The sequence below is a fragment of the Neophocaena asiaeorientalis genome, unplaced genomic scaffold (genome assembly GCF_003031525.2).
Source record: "Neophocaena asiaeorientalis asiaeorientalis breed wild unplaced genomic scaffold, Neophocaena_asiaeorientalis_V1.1 scaffold432, whole genome shotgun sequence".
NCBI classification, from domain to species: domain Eukaryota; kingdom Metazoa; phylum Chordata; class Mammalia; order Artiodactyla; family Phocoenidae; genus Neophocaena; species Neophocaena asiaeorientalis.
The window spans coordinates 15,843-27,641 of NW_020174549.1; the positions used below are offsets into that span (position 1 = coordinate 15,843).

General features: G+C 42.6%; 1 protein-coding gene across 1 annotated transcript in view; it reads right to left on the reverse strand.

The window, feature by feature from the left end:
• Positions 1–1,364: 1,364 nt before the first annotated feature.
• The window catches only part of LOC112407837 (uncharacterized), a 13,756-nt gene continuing 3,321 nt past the window's right edge, over positions 1,365–11,799 (reverse strand). Inside the window, exons 4-5 of the mRNA XM_024757270.1 lie at positions 8,091–8,260; positions 1,365–3,295 (exon numbers count right to left, since the gene is read on the reverse strand). Coding sequence (XP_024613038.1) covers positions 3,290–3,295; positions 8,091–8,260 — 176 coding nt within the window. The 3' untranslated portion in view covers positions 1,365–3,289. The remainder of the gene's footprint in view (positions 3,296–8,090; positions 8,261–11,799) is intronic.

Genomic DNA, 11,799 nt, shown 5'->3' on the forward strand with positions numbered 1-11,799 from the left:
TTCAATCCCTGGTCCGGGAACATCCCACATGCCACGGAACAACTAAGCCTGTGAGCCATAACTACTGAGCCTGTACACCACAACTATCGAAGCCTGTGTGCCCTAGAGCCTGTGCGCTGCAACTACTGAGCCCACGAGCTGCAACTACTGAAGCCCATGCACCTAGAGCCCGTGTTCCGCAACAAAAGAAGTTACTGCAATGAGAAGCCCACACACCTCAACGAAGAGTAGCCCCTGCTCGCCGCAACTAAAGAAAGCCTGCATGCAGCAGCAAAGACCCAACACAGCCTAAAAATAGAAATAAAAATAAAAAATTAAAAGATAATCATCAAATCACAGGAGAAAAGAAAGGAACAAAAAAACCTGCAAAAACAAACCTCAATTAACAAAATGGCAATAAGAACATACATATCAATAATTATACTCTAAATGTAAATGAACTAAATGCTTCAATCAAAACACATTTTTTATACTTTTATGTCACCATCTAACAAATTTTATAAAAAATCATGACACAAATTTTTACCATAATCAACAGAATATATTTTGTATAATATTTTAAGTGATTAGCCAAAAGGACACAATTTTACATGCACTAAGTATCACTGCAATAGATCTCACTAATCCTATATTCATTTAATTTCTGGATTCAGGAGTTAGGTCTTATAATCACAAATATGAGTTTATATCAGAGGAGTCACAAGCTATCTCTTATACAAGAGCCTTGACACTTGAAGATAGTCTATGGCTTTTATCTCAAGATGGGGGGTGGATATATGCATTACCTCTCCTTCCTCTCAGAATATTATTGAATGCAGAGGGAATATAAGTATAACTCCACTGAGTCAGAGGCAATCAGAATAGGTGCCATGAGTGAACCAGAACCATCAAGGAACTTTTGGAAACTGTTGAGCAGATAGTCAGATTGAAGGTGAAATCCATGAACAGAGAAGTCCCAAAACATAAGCTGGTCGAAAAAGGAGATAGCACTGTTATTAAAGGGTAGTGATGTGGAATAAACTCTAACCCAGATCTATGATGGCACAACCTAAATCTTCAAAACGTTAACTCGATTTTTTTTTTATGAAGAGAAAGGTGAATATATGATCCAATTTTTAAAAAAAATATTTATTTTTGGCTGTGTAGGGTCTTCGTTTCTGTGCATGGGCTTTCTCTAGTTGTGACGAGCGGGGGCCACTTTTCATCGCGGTGCGTGGGCCTCTCACTGTCGCGGCCTCTCGTTGCAGAGCACAAGCTCCAGACGCGCAGGCTCAGTAGTTGTGGCTCATGGGCCTAGTTGCTCCACGGCATATGGGATCTTCCTAGACCAGGGCTTGAACCCGTGTCCCCTGCATTGGCAGGCAGATTCTTAACCACTGCGCCACCAGGGAAGCCCTAACTCGATTTCTGAAAGGGGATGCAGATGGGTTTTATTTTCTCCTCAGCCCTACTGTGATTCTAAAAGTTTGGCAATATCTACATGTGGGAAATGCCCTTGATTGTTTCTTTTCTTCCTCTGGACTAGTTTCAGCCTTTTTCATAGCATTTGTGTTTCACTGACACTTTCACTCTCTGAAATCAGAAAGTGATCATGTCCTAACTTGATTTAACTCATTACAGAGGTGTTTCCAGGCCTGTGCCATCCATGTCTCTCCAAGATCTGCTTTTTCTGGTTCACAAAGAAAAATCTGACTCCTAAAAATGATAGTGCAGACAAGAAAATAGTGAGTCAGGGTGACTCATTATATTTCAGGTTTAAAACAGGAAAACTGCCTCCTTTTTTTCCCCCTTGTCTCCTCTCCTTCCTGAATTATGCAGGATGGTATTTTGAGACAAAGCTTCTTTAATCAGGAATAGGAACTTTATTTTAATTTCTTAATTTTTTTGGTAACATTGTGGAGATTTTTCACTTTGAGGTGGTTGAGCATGTGTTGGGTAAGGACTGTAGCTTAGATGGATTCCACTCCCTAAATTAGGGAACTTCAAGTCTCTGTCAGCTCCTGAAAGATAGGGATCTTTCCCCCTAGAGAATCCCTATGGTGAAGCACCTGAGTGGAGGGAATGGTGACATTAACTTTTGACTGAGACAGAGAAGCACAGGTGTGTGTGTGTGTGTGTGTGTGTGTGTGTGTGTGTGTTTTTAAGGGTTGCTATATCCTGACCAAGGAGAACCAACAAGGTTCTTAGCTGAAATTAATATCCCAAAGGCCCTTTTGCCAAAAAAGTTTCTTGGTATGTTAGGGGCTGCCAGAAGGTGATGAGACTGGAAATATGGGCTGTAGCTTCTGCCTCTACATCCAGCTCCACTGACTGCAAACTTTAAGTAAAGCAGGGCTTGCAGGAATAGCGGGATTCTGAGTTCACCTTTGTCACCACTAAATAAAATCTACAGCCTGTCCAAAGTATAGTGGTGCTGAGGCTAAGAGTCTCATCCCAAAGGTACCAGTGACTCAAACTTAGCCTCGTGGTCTCATGCTACTCTGCTACAAATACATGCTAAGATGTCAGAGGGTTTGGTTTAGTGTAACCCATCACTACTGCTGGATGGGAGGGAGAGTGACACAATGGAAGGTGTGAGTCACAGAATTAGAAGACTAGGACTTACTAACTGTGGGTTTGGGGCCTCAAGTTCTTTATAAGACTGGTTTAAACAGTGACTAATATTTAAATTCTCTGTATCTCAAATCTAAACCCATGGGTTTCCCAGACGGTGGGAATGTAATATCTTTATTCACTTACTTAACAAATACCGATTGCACGCCTGCTAGGTGCCAGACAATGTATCAGGCTCTGGGGCTTTGGCAATGAAAATATGGTCTCGGCCCTCATTGATTTTTACAGTCCCATGGCACCAAGAGACATGAATCAAATTTATCACCAAAACAAATGTGAAAATTGCAACTGTGACAAGAAGAGGAGTTACATGGTGCTGAGAGACCCTTTAATGGGGGTGGGGTGGAATGACAGCCAGGAAAGTCAGGGAATACTTTCCTGAGGAAATGGTACTTGAGCTGAGACCCAAAGAATAATTCGATGTGCACTGGGCAAAAATAGGATTTTAACAGGTTCTAGAGAGAAGGAATAGTATGTGCAAAGGCCTGTTGTAGGAAGAGCGCAAAGAACGTTTGAGAAATAGAAAGCCAGTATGGCTGGAGTAGAGACAACAAGGAGCATGGTACGAGTTGAAGGTTAAGGGAAGGTACTCACCAGACTATGCAAGGCTGGCGGACCACGGTAAGAGGATTTGGCTTTAGAATAGGATGTGTATCTTGAAGAGAGAAATCTGATTTCATTCCTGGAGAAGAATGAAAATAGATAAAGATGAACCAATTAGTAGCTGACGGTGTAGGTCAAGCAAGAGATAATGATACTTTGAACTAGGGTGCTAAGATGAAAATGGAAAAAACTAGATGGATTCCAGAGATATTTAAGAGGTTAAGTAAAGATGATTTGGTAAAGAATTGTATAAATAAGGCAAGAGAGAAAGATATCAAGGATGCCTTTCTAGTTTATACATCTGGACGGATGGATGGTAGTGAACACTATAATGGGGGTGGGGAAAGGAGACTGAGTATGGACTTGCACACGTTGGAAAGATATCAAGTAGGTAGTTGATATGTGGGTCTGGAGCTCAAAAGGGTCTGGATTGGAGACATAACAATGAGTCATCTATATATAAATGGTACTTAAAGCTATATGTGTAGGTGAGATTGTTTAGAGACTGAGAAGAAAGCCTATGACTGAGCCAACAAGGAATTTTAATGTTACATTCTTATATTCTTTTCCATTATGGTTTATCTTAGGACATTGAATATAGTTCTCTGTGTTATACAGTAGGATCTTGTTGTTTATGCATTCTATATGTAATAGTTTACATTTGCTAATCCCAAACTCCCAGTTCTTCCCTCCCCCACCTCCCTCCCGCTTGGCAACCACCAGTCTGTTCTCTATGCCTGTGATTCTGTTTCTGTTTCATAGATAGGTTCATTTGTGTTATATTTTAGATTCCACATATAAGTGATATCATATGGTATTTTTCTTTCTCTTTCTGACTTACTTCACTTAGTATGATAATCTCTAGGTGCATCCATGTTGCTGCAAATGGCATTATTTCATTCTTTTTTATGGCTGGGTAGTACTCCATTGTGTATATATCTTCTTTATCCATTCATCTGTCGATGGACATTTAGGTTGTTTTCGTGTCTTGGGTATTGTGAATAGTGCTGCTATGAACATAGGGGTGCATGTATCTTTTTGAATTATAGTTTTGCCTGGATATATGCCCAGGAGTGGGATTGCTGGGTCATATGGTAATTCTATTTTTAGCTTTCTGAGGAACCTCCATACTGTTTTCCACATTGGCTGCACCAATTTACAAGGAATTTTAACTTTAAAGACTGGTTAGGGCTTCCCTGGTGGTGCAGTGGTTAAGAATCCACCTGCCAATGCAGGGGACACGGGTTTGAGCCCTGGTCTTGGAAGATCCCACATGCTGTGGAGCAACTAAGCCTGTGTGCCACAACTACTGAGCCCGCATGCCACAACTACTGAAGCCTGTGCACCTAGAGCCCATGCTCTGTAACAAGTCACTGAAGTGAGAGGCCCACGCACTGCAATGAGAGGCCCATGCACCACAACGTACAGTAGTCCCTGCTCGCCGCAACTAGAGAAAGCCCGTGCGCAGCAACAAAGACCCAACACAGCCAAAAATAAATAAATTTATTAAAAAAAAAAAAAAAAAGACTGGTTAGAGTTTGAGTCTCCAAAGGTGAAAGGGAAGAGTGGTCAAAGAGAAAGGAGATATACCAGGAAGGTGTGGTATTACTGAAGCAAGAGAATAAACTCTCAAAGATTTAAGAAAGAGGCTAAAACTCTCAAAGGTTGCTCAGAGTCAAGTAGGATAAGGACTGAAAATGTCCATTAGATTTAATGACATGGAATCACTGACCTCAGAAAATCCATTTTAGTGACACGATAGAGCTGAAAATAAAATAGAAAATAGTAGAGTTTGAAGGGACTGGCTGGAAGTAAAATAGAAAATAGTAGAAGAGTCTGAAAGGTTGAAAGGAATGCAAAGTTCTGAACTTGTAATTTTGGAGCATGAAAGAGTGAGACTTGACTGGAGAAACAGCATAGGACTGCTGGGTAGTTTAGAGGGCTCATTTGAGATTGGAGTCTGTAAATTTATAGTTAAAATCTGACTAACTGTGAGACTTCCCCCCAACTAGTCCTCAGCTACTTGAATGCCAGCAGATAACTGGGTTTATCCAAGGTTGGCATGCAAAGATAAAAGAGCCAGAGAGTTTGATCTATTGAAAAGGGTGTTACCAAAATGATGTACCTCTGCTACCTAAGTTAGATAGAGGTAGATAGCAGAGGAAGAGAAGAAAGGAAAAATCATACATCGATTTGGAATGATTTGGAAAAATCATACATTAGTGTAGGGGTGTGTGCATCCTGATAAGATCAAAGAAACATTGAAGTAGAAGTAGCTGAACAAACAACACAGGAGAGGAGGCTGTAGTCAGAGTGGGGTATTGGAATTAGTGATTCTGGAGGTGGCACAGCTACGGTTGATGATCAGATCCAGGATCCAAGGGAGTTTGTGGCTGAAGAAGGGTGGAGGTCACTAGAGATTAGAGGCCTTGGGTTTGATTCCATCAAATCTCTTTCACTTGCAATTGATGGAAAACCTAAATACTACTGGGATTGGGAAAGGGGAATACAGAAGTTTTTGTTAAGAAGCAACATTGTAAAAATGACTATACTACCCAAAGAAATCTACAGATTCAATGCAATCCCTATCAAACTACCAATGGCATTTTTGGTAGTTTGAACTACAGAACTAGAACAAAAATTTCACTATTTGTATGGAAACACAAAAGACCCCGAATAGCAAAGCAATCTTGAGAAGGAAAAACAGAGCAGAGGAATCAGGCTCCCTGACTTCAGACTATACTACAGAGCTACAGTAATCAAGACAGTATGGTACTGACACAAAAACAGAAATATAGATCAATGGAACAGAATAGAAAGCCCAGAGATAAACCCACACACATATGGTCACCTTATTTTTGATAAAGGAGGCAAGAATATACAATGGAGAAAAGACAGCCTCTTCAGTAAGTGGTGCTGGGAAAACTGGACAGCTACAAGTAAAAGAATGAAATTAGAACACTTCCTAACACTGTACACAAAAATAGACTCAACATGGATTAAAGACCTAAATGTAAGGCCAGACACTATAAAACTCTTAGAGGAAAACATAGGCAGAACACTCTATGACATAAATCACAGCAAGATCCTATTTGACCCACCTCCTAGAGAAATGGAAATAAAAACAAATGGAACCTAATGAAACTTAGAAGCTTTTGCACAGCAAAGGAAACCATAAACAAGACAAAAAGCCCTCAGAATGGGAGAAATATTTCCAAATGAAGCAACTGACAAAGGATTAATCTCCAACATATACAAGCAGCTCATGCAGCTCAATATGAAAAACACAAACAACCCAATCCAAAAATGGGCAGAAGACCTAAATAGACAATTTGTCCAAAGAAGATATACAGGTTGCCAACAAACACGTGAAAGGATGCTCAACATCACTAATATTAGAGAAATGCAAATCAAGACTACAATGAGGTATCACTTCACACTAGTCAGAATGGCCATCATCAAAAAATCTACAAACAATAAATGCCGGAGAGGGTGTGGAGAAAAGGGAACCCTCTTGCACTGTTGGTGGGAATGTAAATTGATACAGCCACTATGGAGAACAGTATGGAAGTTCCTTAAAAAACTAAACACAGGGCTTCCCTGGTGGCGCAGTGGTTGAGAGTCCACCTGCCGGTGCAGGGGACACGGGTTCGGGCCCTGGTCCGGGAGGATCCCACATGCGGCAGAGCGGTTGGGCCCGTGAGCCATGGCCGCTGAGCCTGCACATCCTGCGGAGCCTGTGCTCCGCAACAGGAGAGGCCACAACAATGAGAGGCCCGCGTATTGCAAAAAAAAATTTAAAAACTAAAAACAGAACTGCCATACGACCCAGCAATCCCACTACTGGGCATATACCCTGAGAAAACCATAATTCAAAAAGAGTCATGTACCACAATATTTGCAGCACTGTTTACAACAGCCAGGACATGGAAGCAACCTAAGTATCCATTGACAGATGAATGGATAAAGAAGATGTGGCACATACATTAATGGAATATTACTCAGCCATAAAAAGGAAACGAAATTGAGTTATTTGTAGTGAGGTGGATGGACCTAGTGTCTGTTGTACAGAGTGAAGTAAGTCAGAAAGAGAAAAACTAATACCGTATGCTAACACATATATATGGAATCCCCCCAAAAAAAAGGTTCTGAAGAACCTAGGGGCAGGACAGGAATAAAGATACAGATGTAGAGAATGAACTTGAGGACACGGGGAGGGGAAAGGGTAAGCTGGGACGAAGTGAGAGAATAGCATTGATCTATATACACTACCAAATGTAAAATAGATAGCTAGTGGGAAGCAGCTACATCTCACAGGGAGATCAGCTTGGTGCTTTGACCACCTAGAGGGGTGGGATAGGGAGGGTGGGAAGGAGACACAAGAGGGAGGGGATATGGGGATATATGTATATGTATAGCTGACTCACTTTGTTATACAGCTGAAACTAAGACACCATTGTAAAGCAATTATACTCCAATAAGGATGTTAAAAAAAAAAAAAAGGTGAAGAGGTAGTTTAGCTTCAGGCAGAGCTCATAGGATGTGATCGGGATCTGACTCTCCATCTTTCAGCTCTGCTGTCCTCTATAGGGAGATCTCAGGCAAGCTCTGCTCTAGGGGGAGCAAAACGGCTACCAGTAACTCCAGGCTTTCATCCTCAGCAGTCTAAGATGAGCAGAGAAGAATAAGTGTCTCCTCCCTAACTATTTAAGTCAGAGTCCTGGGCCTCATTCTTACGGGTTCAAATCTGGGTCACGTTTCCATCTCCAAACCAATCACTGTCATCACAGGCACTCAGTGCTGTGATTGGCCAGACCTGAGTCTCATTTCCACTTGGCAGATGGTTCATCAGAGGAAAAATGGGGTGTTCTTACCAGAAGAAGAATCAATGTATCCTGGCCAGTAAAAACAGATGTCTTACTTCTTCTACGGTGTTGAGCAGGTCGTTCATGAGGCCATTCATGTTGGGAGCAGAGCTTGGGGTAGACAGGAATCCCATTAAGCCAGAATCTTTGAAAGAGGAGGCGTGGCCTGGCATCAGTGACTACAGGTGTGAAACAGAATTTGGAGTGTTTGTACAATGCCTCTTGATAACTCTTCAGACTTGAAAGATCCTTGAGGGCAAAGGATTTTGTACCCCTGGTACCAAGTAGTGAGCCTGATACTCAAAAAATGCTTGTGAATGATGGATGGTTGGTAGATGAATGGATGATGAATGAACAAATGAATCACTGAGTTTGAAAACACCTTAGGAATAGGCTTACAGTATTTGACAAAGTTTTGAACACAAAAATGCATTTTGAAAATGTATCTCTTCAATTATGTCAGAAATGGAGCATTGTGAAAATAGCATGGACTCTCAAGTCACACAGACCAAGATGTGAATTCTGGCTCTGTGTGACCTCATGCAAATGATTTAGCCACCCTAAGTCTGTTTCCTCACCTATAAAATTGGGCAATGTTAGGGTGCCACCCTGAGGAGGAGTAGCCAATGAAACAATTTCCCAAGAAGATCCATGGGTGGCATTCATTATTTTGATAGCTTATTATAAATGAGGCGTAGCTCTCAGCCTGACAGAATAAAAAACTTCATCAGCACTCGGAGAGGGAAGTCATTTCCCAGACAGAGGCCTACGTTAACCAAATTAGAAAGGCAGAGAAATCAGAATGCTAATGTATTAACTTACCATGAGAAATTATTTGGAGTATTCGCGTAACTAGCACATTTTCTTCCTGCGCTCAGCTCTGTTGGGAAGTAAAATCACAACTAGAAGATTGCTTGTGTTCAGGCAAGGGAACCTGGGGTGGCCCCTGCATGTAGCGATGGGCCAGCCATTGGGAAACCCTAGAAAGAAAGTTCTGGGATGGTCACTGACAAGGTTTATCTCTGTCTCCTAGGATGAGTTTGTATATCTTTGCTTTGTTCATTATATATTTATGTCTTGGAGGGCATCTTCTTTCCTTCACTTGTAATGTCTTGGGAAAAGGCTCACCTCAGCCCCTAAAATACCAACAATAGAGAAGAACACTTTTCCCATCAGTGTAGCCTGCATCAGCAGCGAGGGTCTCCCTGGGCCCTCAGGATCTGGGTCAGATGGCTTAACCACCCAAGTCCACAGCCTGGGACATTCCCAAGCCCGTCCCAGATTTCAGCAAGTCCCTGGGAGACTGGTGTTCTTGTGGTCTCCTCTCCTTCTGCTTGCTCATGATCTCTGCCCAGAGTTACGTTAATCCAGACATGAATCACAGATTATTCACCAGCTTCCACCAAATTAAAAAAATAAAGAATCCCACTTACACAAGACATTCATGAGTAGACTTTTCTTAAAGAACCAAGGAGGTAGGGTGAGGTCTCAGGAAGGATTCATATACACACGAGACAGCAAGCTGTTTAGAGCCCTACTGGACCTTCCTATTCTTCTAAAGTTCCTCTGACCACACTGACGCGGGGGTTCCTGTTCTCACCAGCAGACCCGAGTCTCACTTCCCCATGCCTCTTTTCTGCCTCCCCCGCTCCCCACCCCAATGGAAAGTCAAAACAAACGCTCCACCTCTCCCCCTGTCTGCTCGACCCCGACACAGGCACGGCAGCCCTGGTGAGCAGGAACCTAAAGTCATACAAGGGAGACTCAAGTCAGAAGGTCCTCTCTGCAGGAGTGTGTACTTAGAGGAAGCAAGCCAGCCAGGGAAACCGGTCTCCACCTAGTCCAAGGCAGTGAGCCCATGAGACAGAAGAAGAACTGCAAAGAAATAGAAAGGGTCCTGGGGACTTTATTCAGCAGCAAATGACCCTGGCTGTTCTTGTGGGATCTACACCCTGCAAGAGTCCAATTTTAGCATCTGCAGGGACACACAGGGCTGGCAGGACCTCCCCGTCTCTCCCTTGGCGCTGGGGTTTAAGGACAAAGCCTCCAGGCTGGGACCCACGCTGGCTTGGGTCCTGTGCTGGCTCCTGGCCCTTTAATTCAGGTGCTCAAGGAAGGACTCTTCTCCAAGAGGCCTTTGTCTTGGAGGAAGGGCTAAGCCTAGCTGCTCCTGTGGGTCTTGTTTGGGGTTTTTGTTTGTTTTTTGTTGCTGTTGTTGTTGAATTGTGGTAAGAACACTTAACATGAGAGCTTCCCTCTTAACAAATTTTTAAGTGTATATAGTGTTACTGACTGTAAATACAATGTCCTACGGCAGATCTCTGGAGCTTCTTCATTTAGCTTGGCTGAAACTTTATGCTACTTGACTAGTAATTCCCCATTTCTCCCTCCCTCCGCCCCCAATCCCTGGCAACCACCATTCCACTCTATGAATCTGACAATTTTAGGTACCTCATATGGGAAATCATGTAGCATTTGTCTTTCTACAACAGGTTTATTTCACTTAGCATAATGTCCTCAAGGTTGATACATGCTGACACAAATCTCAGGATTTCCTTCTTTTTAAAGGCTGAATAACATTCATTTGTATTTATATACCACATGTTCTTTTTCCGTTCATCCATCAGCGGACATTTAGGTTGCTTCCACATCTTGGCTACTGTGAATAGTGCTGCAACGAACACAGGAGTACTAATCTCTCTTCAAGAACCTAAAACTAGGACTTCCCTGGTGGTGCAGTGGTTAAGAATCCACCTGCCAATGCAGGGGACATGGGTTCGAGCCCTGGTCCGGTAAGATCCCACATGCCGTGGAGCAACTAAGCCCGTGCACCACAACTACTGAGCCTGTGCTCTAGAGCCCGCAAGCCACAACTACTGAGCCCACGAGCCACAACTACTGAAGCCTGCGCACCTAGAGCCCATGCTCTGCAACAAGGGAAGCCACCTCAATGACAAGCCCGTGCACCGCAATGAAGAGTAGCCCCCACTCACCACAACTAGAGAAAGCCCGTGCACAGCAACAAAGACCCAATGCAGCCAAAAATAAATAAATAAATTTATATATTTAAAAAAAAGAACCTAAAAATAAACAAGTGGGACTACATCAAACTAAAAAGCTTCTGCACTGCAAAATAAAAAAAATCAACAGTGAAAAGGCAACCTACAGAATGGGAGAAAATATAGCACATCATATCTCTGAAAGGGAGTTAATCTCGAACATACATAAGAATTCCTACAATTCAGTTGTAAAACAAACATGGGCTAAGGATAGACATTTCTCCAAAGAAGATATACAAATGGCCAAGAAGCATATGAAAAGATAAGCTAATCATCAGGGAAATGCAAATCAAAACCACACTGAGGTATCACCCCACACCTGTCAAGATGGCTATTTATCAGAATAGGTAAGTGTTGGTGAGGATGTGAGACATCGGAACCCTTGTGCACTGGTGCTGTGAAAGGAAAATGGGCAGCTTCTATGGAAAACAACGAAGTTTCTTCAAAAGAATAAAAGCAGCACTATGATCTAGCAATCCCACTGCGGGGTCGGTATCCAAAAGAATTGAAATCAGCACCTCAAAGAGATACTAGGACTCCTGAGTTTTTAAAATTTCTCTCAAAGTCTCTGCTACCCAGCTCCCCACAGCACATAGGTCCCCGTCACTTTTAAACCCCAAAATAAAACCTCACCACCCCCCACCCCCACCGCCGCCAAC